Source organism: Cynocephalus volans, chromosome 16 (genome assembly GCF_027409185.1).
Source record: "Cynocephalus volans isolate mCynVol1 chromosome 16, mCynVol1.pri, whole genome shotgun sequence".
Lineage (NCBI taxonomy): Eukaryota > Metazoa > Chordata > Mammalia > Dermoptera > Cynocephalidae > Cynocephalus > Cynocephalus volans.
The window spans coordinates 43775853-43792795 of record NC_084475.1 but is presented as its reverse complement, the minus strand read 5'-3'; the positions used below and the strand labels follow the sequence as shown (position 1 = coordinate 43792795).

The 16943-nt window shown below is 45.4% G+C and overlaps 1 protein-coding gene across 1 annotated transcript; it reads right to left on the bottom strand.

The window, feature by feature from the left end:
* Nucleotides 1-2337: 2337 nt before the first annotated feature.
* DMRT3 (doublesex and mab-3 related transcription factor 3) lies at nucleotides 2338-15203 on the bottom strand. Its single transcript, XM_063081475.1, has 2 exons — nucleotides 14747-15203; nucleotides 2338-3302 (listed from the first exon to the last, which is right to left on the bottom strand). Exons 1-2 carry the CDS (start codon nucleotides 15201-15203, stop codon nucleotides 2338-2340), a joined length of 1422 nt encoding a protein of 473 aa, XP_062937545.1.
* Nucleotides 15204-16943: the final 1740 nt, after the last annotated feature.

The following is a 16943-nucleotide window of genomic DNA, read 5'->3' as shown; positions in this document are numbered from 1 at the left end:
TGTGTGCTGTGGCACTAATGGTCTTTGAGAACTGAGGCACAATGTAAGAGGTTTTGCCACTTTAACCAGAGGGGGGCTCAGCCATCAGGACTGCAGAGGGAGCAAAGCTGAATGCTGGAAGACACAGGGTCTTAACAGATTTCTCATATCTGACCCTTGACCACACTTACCCCACAAACATTTCTTCAGAAGATCATACTGAGGGTCAAACATACCTGCAATAACCCACGAATAAACTGCTTTACAGATAATTCCATTCTGCTAACCATCGCAGAATCGAGTTGATGATTGATGATTTGCAGGAAAATCAAGCATGAAGACCCTGTATCAGCAACGTTCAATCTGGGTGGCTCAACCTGAAGAAGTAACATCTGAGGACAGACTTTGTAGCACCCTGGTACATGATCTTTGCTGCTTGAAGTGAACATGCCTTTTAAAATACATCTGTCCTAGGTAGGGCCAGATGTTAGCGTATCACCACCACCTAAAGTGTCCTGGATGTGTGTCTTCAGAATCAGAGGGCAAATGATTCTCCGCTCCACTCCCTCACTTTCTTCCACATATAAACACTGATGTTTTCATATAACCTTAAACCCTGGTATGTAACTATGTCAATTAAATGCATATTAGTTTAACTAATGTAAGGAGTCTTCCCCCTCAAAGATTCTCTTTCCAAAAATGCCTGATGCAAATAAAAATAAGAAGGTATTTTGTTTTAAATACAGTCATCCCTTGGTTGGTTCCAGGCCCACCCCCCCATGGATATATAAGGGACACTAAAGTCGATCCCTTCGACACTTCTTGCACTGGGAGCTCTCTCTGCATCCTTGTCATGTAGAGGCTTTTATTTATTTGCTTATTTACTTTCCCTTCCACTTTCCTAAGTTTATTGTCTGACCTAAGCAGTCATCTTACCTTTCAAGCACTTTGAAGCATGGAAACAGTAAGTCAGAGAGTGCTGGTGGGCACCACTGAATATTACTGTTTGAAAATTCTCTCTAAAAAACACCAGAGCAAGAAGTTTGTCATATACAGCACCCTCAAAAATGGCTTTAAAATGGAGAAAGCCCCGTTTCAATGTTTTGTCTAAAACCAGACTGGAGAATGAGGGAAGTCACATCTATATTCTGAATGCAGAGCTGCTGAACTCAGCTAACAGGAGCAATAGCTCTCATTTATTGAGTACTGTGTCTGTTAGGTACCATGCTAAGCGCTTGCCTTCTTTCCCACACACAACTGTACGTTGCTGGTAGTTTTTCACTTTTATTCTGTTTTTAGTGGAGTCTTCATTACAGTCCCTGCTTATTTTGGACTCATGGGTAGGTAACTTGGACAGTAATATAAAATACACATTCTTTTACACATAGTAGGCACTCATTAAGTATTTGTAGAAGAAATGAATGGATGAAGGGAATGAATAAACTCTATTCTTGAACAAATTATTTGTCTTTCTGAATGCAGCCCTAAAACTACACTATTCATATTTGTCAAAGAATGTCTCCTTTAACTAATACCTTGATTCCTGACGCATGCATCAGTAAATAGCTTTTAGTAAGTTTCTATTTTTAGAGCTTCTTTTTCCAAAAGCAGAAATGACATAAACCAAGATCATCTCCTTAGTTTATTTTTTTCTAGAGTCCTTAGCATGCTACATTAACCTGACAGAGCTTAATCTTGTGTTCATTTCACAATACATTTCATGCAGTTCACAGCCATGATTGGTTTTACACTGACATTACACATGTTTCGATTCAGCCATGTGAAAAGAATAATTCTTAATGGAGTTTGTCTCTGAAAACTGTCCAAGCTTAAATAAGCATGTGAGCAGTTCACTCTATTCTTAAGTGCAGTCTCTCTTTAAAATGCAAGAAGGCTTTTTAGCATAAGAATATAATGTCCCTGTTTTATAGTCCATTTGCAACCAAACCACTTCCTTTAGGTTTCACGTATCCTGAGGAATCCTCTTTTACAAAACTGCATTCAAGTATACTATTTTATTTAACATTCCAGGTTGAGTTTAGGAGCAAGGCTGACTTCAGCTTTACATCCCAAATAAATCTCCCATGGACCCAGCCTTCCCAACACTATTCTTAGCATTAGACTCTCTCTTACAATAAACATTCAGCACTAAAGCCACAGAGCAGAGCTATTTGGCATTTCCCAGTGAAGTGCAAGAAGTTAAATAAGTTATGTTTTTATTGCTAATGTATAGAATCAAGCACAGTCACTTTGTCAAACAGAAGGAAAGGGTATACACAAGATGTGGCCTCTCCTCATGTGCCCCAGGGTTCAAATACACAGAAAATGTCACCTGACCACCACCCAGCTGGTACCACCTTAAGATGATGTGTTGAGGATTCTAGAGTCTGAGGAGTCAGACCTCTCATCATAGTCATCCTCGGTGTAAATGGACTGCTTTGACACAATGGGACACCCATCCTCGGGGATAGAGATCCGAGGGTCTTCCGTGGTACGGGTGGGGAGGACAGGTGAGCTTCTGAAGACGCTGGTAGAGTTACTGGAGAAAGGACTCACATACTGGGACCTCAGCTGGTACTGCTGCTGCAGCGTCATCGTGTTCCACAGGGTGACATCATTGGGCAAAAAGGGGCTCGACTGGTTTCTTGCCAAAGTATTCCTCAGCATCAGCGGGTACCGGGGCGGCTGGGGGAACGGGTGCTGCAGAGGCACGGCCAAGGGGTTGGGGACAACATTACTAGAGTCAGCAGAAAACCTCAACGTGTCTGGGACTCGAAAGGCTGATCCCACTGACCATTTGGACGAGGAGATAGGGTAGGAGCTCAAGGTGTGTTCAAAGATGTGCCCGTTGGAGGGCAGCACGAGACCCTCGGGTTCTGCTGCAGTTCTCTCTGCTCCCGGGACAGACGAGCGGCTGGACAGAAGGACTTCCACGGCGCTCACCAGGTCTCCCCCACAGCCCTTCAGGATGAGCTCAAGCACTGTCGGCTTCTGGTTGGGGAATATCTTTTTTAGCACTTCGAGTGGAGGTCTGTTGGCTTTCAAGCTGAAGGGCAGAGAAACAGTCCCGGACGGGCCCTCAATCAGGAGGTGATTCTGCTCCGCGTGGTACTTGGGGCTGTTGGGGCGGCTCTCGGGGTTGCCTCCGTTTTTCTGGACAGTGTACCCCCCTTCATCCACAGACACTATCTCAGGGCTCTCAGGGGTGAAGCAGCTCTTACTCTTTGCCACATCTGGGGAACTCCTCTGGTCAGTGTCTTTGTCGCTGAAGGCCTCTGTATTGTCTGCCGAGCTGCCGTCCCCAAGTCGTTCTTCATTCAAATCTGAAAGGCAGAGAACAGCTGGGTTAATCCTTTCCCGGTGTGCATAAAGAGGAACACATGTGCTCAGAAGAGAGCTGTGCATGGGCTTTTTGGAAGAGGAAATGCACTTCAGTGGGTTATAACATTCTGCAAGCCTTAAAAAAAATCCAAACTATGTCACTGGCAAATGGCAAAATAAAACAAAACAAAAATCAATAACCTGTAAATAAAGACCTAGAAATCAGAGTGATTTCTCAGAATGCTGTGCACAAAGAAGCTTGCCTCAAACACATAATGGCTACATGATCCTATAACCACAGAAGACATGGCTGTCATAGCAGTAACGATCTAAATAGGGAGCATCTGTGGGGCTGGGGAGAAACGCAGAAAAAGCACAGCCCAGGGACAAACAGGAAAATGAGCTCAGGTTGTCTTCTATCTCCTCTTATGCAGATGAGGCACCCAGTTCCAACTTAGGGACATTGTCAGCTAGCACACGACCAATATACCCACAAGGAATCTTAATATTTTAAATCTATTTTCCCAAAGGCTGACTTTGTGTTAGATATGTCTTACGAACCAGTCAGTATGTTTCATCAGGTTGCCATGTACAATAACTAGGTAATATAATTGCCAGAAATTGAAAGAAAGACACGTCTATACATTGAAATATTTCGTAAAAAGCCACTCGAGGGACTGGCAAACTTAGTTGCCTGTAGGATGCACTAGAGGGCAAACAAAACCAGCTGTGAATTCTGGATGGTGGGACAAGTCATTGAAGAGGAAAAGGAAATGGCTGGAAAGCGTTTGTGAAATTGCACAGAGAGTGCTATCCGTCAATGAAATAATACACCCACAACTCCAGGGCCAAGGGTGGCCAAGTGGTGGATACATTTGCATGAACTGTTTTATTAGTAAAGTTCATGGAAAGGACTTAAAGATATCTTTTTTAATTATATTTTTAAAAATAAGAAGAAAAGCTTCCCAAATAAAGCAGAGACTTGCTATGAAGCAAATCAGTTGCAGAGGTGACATTCTGACTTATGAACATTTTGACCTATTACACGCAAAAGGGCTACTATTGCAGTGTTCAGCAGGTAGAAAGGAGTAGGTAAGAGTGGTTTGTTTTGCAGTAGCAAATTCCAACAGATCTTTATAATAAAGGAACATGTTTTTTTATTAGCAAGCTATATGCAAATGGATTTTTATCCTTTCTAAAAACATGCATTGTGGCTGTGGCTACTCAAAGCCAGGGTAACTGATCTAAAGATGAAAATTCTTAATGACCCAGTTGTCAGGTTGCAAACAACCGGTTTTCCTGTGTTTTCTACTGCCCTGCCTGAATGGCTTCATTGTCACCCTCTCTGTGGGCATACCTGATTATGTGCAGATAGCCCACCTGTGAAATTTCAGTAAAGCAGCTTCTAGAAACCACTCCTCCTATTTGTTGTTTATTATAAAAGCCTTAAACAAAGGCCCATTTATGAATATTCTTCTAATATGGGATGTATCTTAAGTACTTGAAAAACAAAACTTTGGTTCTTCACAAAGCAATAAATATGTGCCAAGAATAAATAATACATTTAAAAATATTCCTAAAGTATATCAGTGCAACTTTCAATCACAAATCTGATAAGAACTCATACTTATCCCAAATTTGCCTTTTAATCAAACTGCTTTTTTCTGATACAAAATATTAGGTTTCCAATGTGAGGTTCATTTGCAGCCCACATATAGGAATCCATCATTGCTTTCTATGATTCTGGGATACACAAAGACCTATTTTTGTAAGAGAAATTGGACATATTCTCTCCAACAACTTCCCAGGATGGGAGACCCAGCTTTTACTTCCCAACTTATCATGGTATTTGAATTCCATGTCCTTGACCCAAAAGAGAAAAACAGCAACGAAAAAGCTTCTATAGATTCACAGTTGGACAACTGTGAATATATATAGAGGTGGGAAAATAAGACCCATGTACAGGGGGAAAAGCCAACACGGCTAGGCAGGATTTGCTGAGCATCAGACATGACACATATGGAACAACAACATTCACAGCAGCACTATTCATAATAGCCAAAAGGTGGAAGCAACCCAAATGTCCATCAACAGATGAATGGATGAATAAAAGATGGTATATACATACAGTAGTATATAATTTAGCCTCAAAAACGAATGAAATTCTAGTACATGCTACAACATGAGTGAGCCTTGAAAGTATTTTGCTAAGTGAAATAAGCCAGACACAATAGGACAACTACTGTATGACTCCTCTTATGTGCAATATCTAGAATGGGTAAATTCAGAGAGACAGAAAGTAGACCGGTGATTAGTGGAGATGGGGGAAGAGGAAATGGTGAGTTATTGTTTAGTGGGTATGAAATTTCAGTTTGGGAAGATGAAAAAGTTCTGGAAACAGACAGTGATGGATACACAATATTGTGAATGTACTTTAATATCACTGAAATGTGCACCTAAAATGGTTAAAATGGTAACTTTTATGGTATGTATATTTTGCCACAATAAAAAAAGAAAAATATGACACATGCTATCACAGCAATATAGGGGATGGTGGGAGTTTTTTCTTAAGATAAACAACTTGTCCTTCCTGGGCGTAGAGGGTACACAAGCACAGCTAGGAAGCTCAAAACCCAGTTATTTTAAAAGAAAGGTGTAACCCTAAAAATGTCTTCATGTTTTAAAAGGTAAAATTATCCATCCTGGATGAGTTTCAAACACTGAAAACACTGCAGGAAAAATTTTTGAGGTCTATCAACCAAATTTACTATTATTCAGCACACTTCAGGCTCAGAAAAAAGTGATTCAAAGAGCAGAAGTTTAGTGAAAGTGGAAGGAGAATTAGAGGATGATGTTCTGACTAATCTAACATATCTAGCTTTACAAAAATGTAGTATCTTTTTTCAAAGGAGCAGCAGAAATACTCTCCCAATCAACTGGATACAAGATGACAGGATTATATGTCTGACAATATAAAATTTCATTTTTGTACCTATTTTCCTAAGTTCTACAGAACAGACCACCGTGGAATCTTATATGCATCCTCAGCAATTGTGAGCCCCCAGACTGCGAGAGCCACCTCCTCATTTTGTTGTACTACTCTTTGCCCCCACTACTGGGACATGTCAATGCACCATGCACATCTGGTTACTTTTCAAGGAGTAATGATGGATTGTGCCGAATCATCCACCCTCTCACCATAGGTTTCTGGGCTGATCAGCCTATACAACTGGGTGTCCAGGCTATGGCCAAAAAGTGAGAAAAGCTACCAAGATGTCACAAGAATCAAATCTACAAATCAGGGCATTACGACCAACTGAATTCAGTACTGTTTATACTGTATTCAGAGGGAAGACAGAAGACAATCAAAGAAGCAATGAGCAGGACACACCTACAGTGTTCATGCATCTGAGCAGCACAGAAAGTCCCATTAAGGGGTGTTGGGTGAGCAGAATCCTCATCAACATCAAAGGCTGCTGGGGTTTCAAATTGGGCAAAGGAAGAATAGCCTTGCACCGAGACTAAATTCTCACCCACCAATAATTTCTGAAGAGCAGAACATATAGTCCCTGAAATTCTGTAGCACTATGGTGTCTAGTATTGGTTGCATTATAAACTAGATGTATTGTAAAGTATTCTACTATAAATACAGACTTTCACAAGTAATTATAGAGGGTGAGTTTTTGAGCCCAGTGTTAAAGTGTAATTTAATAGCAGGTGTTTCTTTACATCTCCAGATTTTTTTCCTAAATAAACTTTACAAATCGTTCAAGTTGGTTTAAAACACAAAGGCCTTTCTAGATATAGAAATGTGAAACTGCCAACTAATGAAATGAAACAGGAAATACTCATAAAATACTTTACCTGCTTTCTTCTTGAAACTGAGACCCTAATTCTTATAACATAAAGAGTTAAGAGTATATTTCAACAGATAGTATTTTTACCCCTAGTGTATGGATTCAGAAAGTCAAAACTATTAGTCAAAAAGGGGAAAGAAATCAATTTTATCTGATACTACAAACCAGTTATTGAAAGTGATGGAATCTGCTGTTTCTAATGCTAAACATCTAGATATTTTTAAAATCTTACTAAATGTTCAGTCTTTAATTTCATATTTCATGAGGCAGGAACACCCATAGCCATCCCTGAAATAAACACTTTGCTACAGTAAAAGATTTTAAAAGCAGACATTCAATTAAGAAGGAAATTTTTTCTATGAATAACAATGCTACCAACTTCAAAATATATATACCATAAGACATCTACAAGACTTTCTTTTTTTTTTGCTACAAGACTTTTAACTAAGGAGAAATAAAATGAACACACACAAAAATTACTTCCAATCTAAAATTATACCTTGCAAAATCTAACTTTCTTTAGAGAATTTTTTCACATGAAAATGTAGTTCAGTAAAAAAATTTCTATGTATTCATTTCAAATATTTGAGAAAGCCCACCACATATGTGAAATAAACATTCTGCTCAAGACACTTAAAAATGAAAAATCTTTCTGACTTAGATGTTGTGTCCCATTCTATCAATTATATCTACAAAAACAAAACATACCTAACATTAAGAATGAAAACACGAAAACACTGGCATGGAAAGAAATGTTTCTTAGCTCAAAAATCACTGTACTGGCCCTTTCTTTTGAAGTCATGTCATGCATTTTTGATTGTCATGCCCCCATCTGTTCACTTGGGCTTTGGGGAACACACCTCTAAATAACAGGTCCTTGATGCGTAGTTTTCAAAGCACACAAATCATATAGCAGTGGCGGGGAGGAAGCCTAGGCAGAGTGGGGCTTCCAGAAGAGACCATTGCCCAGTCAGAATTCTAACAGGAGACAAGGTTTTTACATTTTCTGTCATATTTATCTCAGACTAGAAATAATCAATCATAAAAAACGGAATGGTTAAAAATCTGAAGTGTACCAAGGAATGAATCTTGGACTAAAAACTACTCTTTTCTTCCTGGGGGAAAAAACTTGTGAAAAGTACAAAACAACTAGTTATGCTCTGCTTTTTAAAAATCATTAACAATGCTGGCTTAAAATTCTATGAAGGAATCAGGATGGTTCCTTAGGACCGATATTGGGGGGGGGGGCGACTTTGGTATAGAAAGGGCTGGGCTTAAGGAAGTATGGTTTCCAACTGTGGACTTTGTACATCTTGCAAAAATCTAATTTTGATCTCTTTCTTGACTCAGAAGGGAACACTTTTCAAGAAGCAGAGGGGAAATTACCCATAAATCTACATGTTTATTTGGGTAGTGCAGCTGGCCACTCATTTATCCATCCATTTAACAAATACCCTTAAATCCCTTACTATGCACCCAGGTACTATGGTAGGCAAGATTACAAAAATGATCAAAGCATTGCCTCTTGGCCATCGAAAGGCTTACATTTGACTAAACAGTCTTTTGCAAAATTCCAAGTTATCTGCATAATTCGTATTTTACTGTGAAACACAGCAAGTAACTCAAAGGCCAACAGCTGGGCAGACTGTGGTGTCTTCACGGGAAGAAATACTCCTGTGAACATTCACATATAAAGACTGTGGCTGCTCCAGATGATACACACTGAAATAAACAAAGTAATAATCACTGGGAAAAAGTAGAACATTGATCCCAGCTTTGTAAAATGTGTCTGTCTAGTCATTGTAATCAAGAGATTGGAGATTCTGTAAAGAACTGATGTTCTGAGTGTTAAGTTTTTCATAATATTATTATTCGATACCTGGTTGTGATTTTTAATAGCTGTTTAACTATATAATAACACACACATAAAAAAATCTCCACCTAGTTATGTTTTGGTTTCCCTTCTGAGAACAGTAGTATGCATTGCTCTGGCAAGGAAGGACTCACTACAGTGATGTGTGATGTGGGACTCTGAAGAAGTAACATGACACAATTCTAAGGAGGTGGACGTGTGACAACCAGCTCTTTCTTCTACCACTCAGTCCTCAGCCTCAGCCATGAGCCACCATGTATACTACAGCTCCAGGCCCACTGTGCCATCATAGCCACATAAGACTAGACAAGTGGGGATCCAAGGACCTGAGTGGCTAATGGCTAAAGGGGCTGCAAAAGGTTAAAAGGCGATAGAAAGGAAGAAAGCAAGAGGAGAAGGAGGCAGAAGAAGGAAAGAGGAGGCAGGAATGCAAATTGATTTTTGCTGGGATCCGTCCTCCTTCCTGTCAGGAAGAAGTGCAACATTTCCAGAAAGGGGCTCCAAGTCCTCCAGAGACTTTGATTTATGAAGATTTACTCTCTTTCTCTCTGTAAAGCTGTTAGCAGAAAGTGCTGACTGGCTGCAGCAACGAATTTCTCATCAATGCTCTTTGATTGTATTTTGCAAACAAAATGCCTGTTGCTTGGTAACATTTCACTTGAGCCTGACCTTCTCCAAAAGTTATTGCTATCAGATTCGATTTACACTGTCCTCCTGTGATTACTGTAATCTTTTAAACCCGGGAGTTCATCCATCAGGGAAAAGAAAAGTTGGTTGTGTAAGCGGAGAGAACGGCTATCTGCCAGATTTATAATACTGGGGAGTGTGTTGGGGGGTTGGTCCTTTCCCGTATAGCAGTGAAACTGGTTCCTAAATGTGGAACACTCTCATTTTTCCTGCCAACCCTCCCAAATCCACAAGATGGGCACCAGCGCCTCCCTGTCGCCTATCCTGGGCAGCTCGGGCTCCACAGAGAGGAAGAAGCTGGGAGAGGCACACAAGGGACCCAATGCCCAAGGGCGTCTTACTGGGCTACTGGGGCTGGGTAGGGAAGTTGTCAGTTTAAGATTGCCAGATATAAGAACAAGATGTCCAGTTAAATTTGAATTTCAGATAAATAATGAAGAATTTGTTGTGTCAGTAAGACCCACACAATATTTGGCATCCTATTTTTTGTTTGCATGTTTTTTGCTAAATCTGGCAACTCACCTCGGGACTCCTGCCTTAGGAAGGGTACAGCAGGGAAGCTCGGGAGGAAGCTGAGAGGAGCAGTGGCTGCAGCGACAGCCCCAGAGCTGATGCAAGGGGACACTCATGCAGGGCAGCCGCAGGGGAGCCGCTGCATGCTGCTGCAGCCACCGCACTTGCCTCTCTGGGTTCCCCATACTCCCACCCCGGGAAAGGAAAGGCCGCTACAGCAAGGCTCCCAGTTCTTGTCCGGTTCTTATCCCGGCCAGCTGCCCCCCTCCCCTACTGTAGCAGGCCATCCTGCACTGCCTGCAAATCGCCCAGAGCCCACGGGGCCTGGCCAAGTCCAGGAGCTGGGAATATTCATCCCTGGCGTCCCAACCCCCGCAAAAGCCAGCTCTGGGGTAAGATTTGGAAGAGACCAGGAGTGCCCTATGCCTATTCCTTTATATTTTGGTTTTTTCTTTTTTAAAGTGCAATTCAGAGTCAGGCCCCTTGCCTCAAGTCAAGCATCTTAGAACCAGACCCTGTTTTTCAATTCATAGGTATACTTCATAAATGGCTTTTAAGCCTTTCCTGCTATTTCCTTTGCTCCTAGTCTGTAGTCACAGAAGGTATCCCATGCTGGCCTGAAGAATGTTCCCTAATACCCATTATACTCCAGATGCTTCTCTTTGAGGGGAAAAAAAAAAACCCAAAAAATTAAAAGTAAAAACAAGGAAGCAGGCAGGGCTGGACCCAATGAAACTGGAGCTGAAGAGCAAACATAAAGATGCTAGGAGTTTCAGGGCAAGAGGTAAAATAAAATAAAGGCAGTTTTCCAAAATCTCCTAACCTCTCCCTAAAGTTATCTTGTTCACTCCTTTTCAGTAGAAATAAACAGGAAAGGAGATCTTACTTTCCTATTTGATCCTGCTCTCCTATTCCTAACCAAATATATTTTTGATTTATTTTTCCTTCAGGAACATTTAAAAGAATTTGTGTACATATTTATTTTGATATAGATGTAGAGGTATAGGCCTAGGAAGAATCAATAGCCACAGGTCCTTCCTCTCTAGGCACCACCAAGACCCAGGATACTCTCTCCTGGAGGAAAAGCTGGGGGTGGGGAAGGGAGCCACAACACAACATAACTTCAGCTTCTCACCTTGGCCATGACCCTTAACTTCCCTCAGCTCTTGAGCCCTCCTTCTGAAAGGCTGGCTTGGCTGGTTGAGACTGCTGATTCAGATATACTAACAGCTGAAAGATGTTCCTGCTTCTTATATTTTCATGGGGGAGGGGTATGAGGTGGACGTAGAGAGAATTTAGAACAATAAGTGAACTCAATAGTATATATAAAGAAGCTTAAATTAGAAATTGGGGCTCAATCAAAATCTAGATGTTAACCAAGTAGCAGGAGAAACCTATACGTCAATCCATAACTAGAAATAACAACAATTAGAATATGGAAATTCTCCTTAGAACCACCATTCCACTGAAAGGGTGTTCAACATACTACACCGTTAGATAAAATAACTCCCATTCCTTTACAGAATCTGAAGCAGAATTTGGGAACAATTTCTTCCAGTTACAAAACTGAATTTTGATGTTAATGTGTTGTTCCCTGAACCAGGCCATTTTTCTCCAGGGGAGCCCAGCAAACATACTCTTCCCCAAGGGGTGTGCTTTTCTCAAAGATTTTTGCAGAGGGAAAAGACTCCATGTGCTTTTACCCCGGCATTTGTATCCAAGGGAAAAAAAATCTCTCCACAGCTATGTACTAAACAGGCCCTTTGCCCTGCAAAAAACCCAACCACATTTTTAAATCAAAGTTCACAAAGAAACAGATCTACATGATTTGCTAGCAGATATTTAGAGACTCCTAATGGTCTCTGTACTTACTGTACATGTAGTTCTACCACCAGGCAAATAGAGCTATGCTTACTCTCTGTAGGTAGGGAGCTACTTACCCAGGAGTAGCTGCTATGCTTCTAAATATGCATGGTATTATTTACAAATGCATTGTAAGAACAACTGCAAAAAAGGTATGATATAAATAGCAACAGGCAGTCTCATCCAGCAGTTTTCTTTAACTTAAACCAAAAATGGACTTCTCCTTACGGGCACTGCAAAGAAAGGATCCACTTGTATGCTCAGCTTCCCAATGGAAAAGAACTACCTGTTCTTTTCCTGCCCACCCCATCCCTTAAGATTGGCCTTTTTTTTTTTAAAGAATGAAATTATATGCTCAAACCAATTTTAAAAAGACAACAAAAGCTGTGTAAGTGAATGTGCAAGGTATGTTTCCTTACCAGCTGGAAACTAAGCCCTTGGCCCCTGATGGCTCAGTCCCCCGAAGTCATCACTCTGATCTCTCCTTGTGGTAAATCCTATTCTCCTTTGCAATTACTTGTTTCCAATTTGGAAGGCTCAGGCTATCCCTGAATACTTGGTGAGAGTAAAAGAGGGTCTGGTTTGTCCAGTTGAAATCCATCTCCCTTTTTTATTCTCCCAAAGCCTGTACCCTGCTGCTGCTGCAGCTGCTACCCCGCCTTCCTTCCTGCCCTCACTCCTCCTCCTCCCGGGTTGTTTTTGGTTTTGTGACTCTTTAGAAATTTGATTATCCCAAAAAATAGTTTGAAGAAAACAGGATGTGAAAGGAATCCCCTCTGGGTCCTGGACAAGGACCACAGAACCCAATGCTCTATTATGGGGGTGTTGCTGGGCAAGTGGCCACTGCAAAATACTACCTCTGACATTAACTCAGACTCCTGCCCTAGTCCTGGGAGAAACAGGACCAGGGAAAGTGGAAATAGAAAAATTAAGAAAATATATTGGCACAGATCCACTTTTAGAGCTGAGTCCAGCTCTCCTAGTTATTTGTTCTAACCTAAGGTAGAAAAATGAAAATCAAAAACAAAAACCTCTCGTTATTCCCCCTCCTATTATTCTGTGGCAAATCCATAAATATGAAGAGAAGAGACAGATAAAAGAGAGACAATTGGGGGAGCACTCCTCAGAGAAATGCTTATATGCTACCTTGGATTAAATACCCACAAAATCCATGTCCAGAAAACTCTCCTCTGTCCTTAAAATACATAATTGTGCTCTTCACAATTTGGTCAGAGCCTCAGGCCTGCAGAGTGTAACTGAGCAACAGGGCAGCAGAACTGGACCTACAGGGCTACCTACCAACTCACCACAAAACCAGTGCCACACAGCAGTCCAGCGCTCCTGAAGCCTCTCTCCAGAAGCCAGGAGTACTGTCTTGAGGGTGGGGGGCAGTACAGGCAGCAGCTCTATCACTGTTCCACCTACAGAAGGGCTCTGGGCCTTCCCGCTCCTAATTCCAGTACACCCCTTCCCTGAAAAAACGGGCTTTTTTCCTTTGCACATTTGCCCTAGTGAAAGGGAAACACCAAACACATGTCTACGGAATTTCAAGAGCCATTGAAGGAGCGCTTTAGCTCAAAAGGACTGCAAGCTAGAGGTTCCCCAGGAGGAAAGGGCTTAAGAGACTCAACTCGGGCCTGCCAGGTTCAGGAGGCCTGGAGGAGAGACAGGGATGGAAGTGGGGCGGCGATGTGCCCACTTCCAAGGCTCGAAGCGGACCCACCCTCCCTAAAGCACAGAAGAGGAGAAGAGGGGAGAGGAAGGGAAGGGGAGGCAAGAAAGCCTTTGCTCTAAGCCTGAGGCCCAAGCCCACTTTTATGTAACCGGGGAAGGGCTTGCCAGAGTGGACCTCCTCACTGCAGGTCAAGTTTTGTTTCTATTCCTTTAAACCACAAAGACATCTGAGGGCTGCCTGGAAACAGAGTTAAAGGACCTAAACGGTTCTGCAAAAGGAGTTGATTCTGGGCACGTCACTCAGATTCTCGGTCCCACAATCAGTTCAGGAGACTTTCGGGACCTTTTTACTACCATTTCTAAATGGGGCTTCTTTCACCCAGTTGCAAGAGACTGGAGGCAACTCAGCGCCGCTAGAAAGGCTATGAGTTTCCCCCAAGTTGAAGATAGGAAAACGTGTCCTCGCTCCAACTCCCCGGGGCCGGGCGGAGAAGCACGCCAAGCTCGGAATCAGCCAAGCAATGGGCCTGGGCTCCTTCCCTGCACCTACCCAATCCAACTCCCAAATGCGAGGTCCTCTAAAACCCGCAGCCAGGAAAACCCGGCCGCAGGGCGGTGAGTGTGCACGCGCGGGTTTTAATTTGGTCCTGTCTCGACCTCTTTATCCTCCCGCCAAAGTTGACACGTTCCCCTTTAACCTGGGGAAGGCACCTGGCGATCCCAGCGCACTGGCCCGCCGCCGTTTGCATCGCCAGAGGGGCTTTTCCCTTGAGCGCCCGAGTTCTACCCGCGTGCGGTCCAGACTCAAGGTCGACTTGTCCCGGGAGAGTAAGAGCCAGCCTGAAGGGAGTTGGGTGGGAAGGCCCGGCCAGCCCAACTTCCCAAAAACCTGCCCCCGGGCCTCCCAAGCAGAGCCGCGGCAGGGACTCCGAAGTTGCCCACGCGCCCGACCAAGCTCCCGCACCGCAGACGCTCTTACCTGGCTTGGAGAGCTGCGCCTGCAGCGCCCCGGGTTGGGGCTCGGCGGCCCAGCGCAGCGCGGCGGCCGCGGCCAACTCGGCGTTAGTGCGCGGCGGCGGCTGGGATGGCTGCGAGGAAGGCGGCGGCTGCGGGGCGGCAGCGGCGGCGGCGTCTCCGGGCGGCGGGGGCCCAGGGAGAGCGCGCAGCGAGTCGGGGATAAGGCTCTCCAGGCTCTCGTTGGCCTGCTGCCTGCGCAGCGCCACCTGTGCCGCCATGACCCGCTGCCGCTCGATGATGAGGATGCACTTCTCGCAGGTGCAGTCCTTGAAGCGGCAGTAGCGCTTGTGGCCCTTGAGCCAGGACAGCACGCCGTGGTTGCGGCAGCGCGCGCACTTGGGCGTGCGCTGCAGAGGCGCCCGCGGCGGCTGCGACACCGGGCCGCCCATGTACAGGTAGGGGGAGCCGTAGCCGTTCATGCCCCGGGATCCCGGATGAGTTGGAAGGCTGGCAGCGGGAGCAGGCCAGGGGGCGCTGGACGGCGGGGCTGGGAGGCCGGCTCAGGGGCAGGCGACCTCCGTGCAGCGCGGCCCTGGGTCCCGCCGCCCCGGCGGCCGCGTGCGTTCCGCGGCGGCCGGAGGTGCAGCGGCCGTCGTTCCCGCTCGTGCGGCGCGCACAGTCTCGGTCTCCCGGCTCGCGCCACGCCAATCCCCACGCCGGCCGCGTCTCCGGGCACGCAGCCCGGCGGGCACGTCCTCCCTCGTCAAGGCACTGCGGCGGCTGCAAGGAGCCGGCGAGAGCTCTGATGAAGGTCTGAGCCAGCTCGTCTGCAGCTCCCTCGCGCGCTAGCTGTCCCGGCACCTCCTCCGCCGCCCTCCCCCCTCCCCCTCTCCCTCCTCCCTTCCACCGCCACCCCCACCCCGGGGTCCCTGTCTCTGCACTCCCCACCCCACGCGTTCCTTTTTCTTCACGCCCCTCGGGTCCCTGCACTTCACCTTCCTTGCCACCTGCAGCCAGGCCGCTCTCGCGGGGGCGCTCACGGCCCCCTCCTCCAAGCCCTCTCGACATCCCCTGCCCGCGGCGGGAGGGACTGCGGCGCTCCGGGACACAGTGGTGCACAGGGGGCGGGGAACGGGAGGACCGGCGGGAGGGGGGGGGCTGTAAGCGATTGAGATGTCAGCTCCCCTTCGCTGTGTTCTCCACCCTCCAGGCCTGATCTGGCCGCACGGAGCCCCAAACCGCTTTTATCCTGACGCTTAGCCGCAGAAACTCGGCTCCGCGAAGACCGGAGCCTACGGGAGCGGCCGGTGCATCCGGGACCGGGCGCGGGTCGATGGGGTTTCAAATCGGGGCGACACAGGCCTCGCGGCCACTGGCGGGTGGAGTTGAGCATAGGGAGATGGTACTGGTTCGGGAAATTTGGGGCTCTTTTCTTGATTTCCTTTCGCAATGTATTTTTCCTCTTTTGTAGCTGTGGAAGAAAATGAATGTTTTTGAAAATCTGCCCGTCCAAGGATGACAGACCATTTTGCAGGCTAATTTTCTTTTTCTACCCTCCTCCCCATGTTTCAATAAAAAACCGTCTCTGTCCTGAAAGGCAGGGGAAGTGCTCGCGTGGAGGATTTGCTTACGCCCTGGGTCTAAACTTTCAGAGAGCGGACGGAGAGCCACTTTAACGCCCCCAAAGTCACCGGATATGACCTGTCCTCTCTCCGAACAGCCCCTGAACGACCAAACGGAGGTGTCGCGTCACCCAATTAAAATCAACACGGACTCTGTGATTTAGTTATGGATAAAGGATGGGGCCACTTGCCCCCACGCCTTAGCCTATAGGTGGCTTTGGGTGGGGGTGGGAGGGGACCCTTGCACAAAATGACAGCATATTTGCGTGTTTTCAGTTTCCTGTGTTACCCGGTTTGGCCTAATCCCGACTACTTCTACATATGCACAGAGACGACTAAAGCCTTCCTCCCCCGTCAATAAACCAACAAAAAATAAAAAGCAAGTGGATTCAGTGGGCACAGGGCAGCACTATGGCCTATGGCCGTGTGCGAAGGGGGGAGATGGGAGCCGCGGAACCATCTGTATGCCCTTGAGAGCTTACACTAAGCTCGTCTCCTGGCGGTGTGGGCGAATCGAATGCTAGATAAGTGCGTAGACCAGTCCGCGGCAATGCCCGACCCCTCCGCTGCACAGAGGCACTTGTCCCCTCAGGAGGC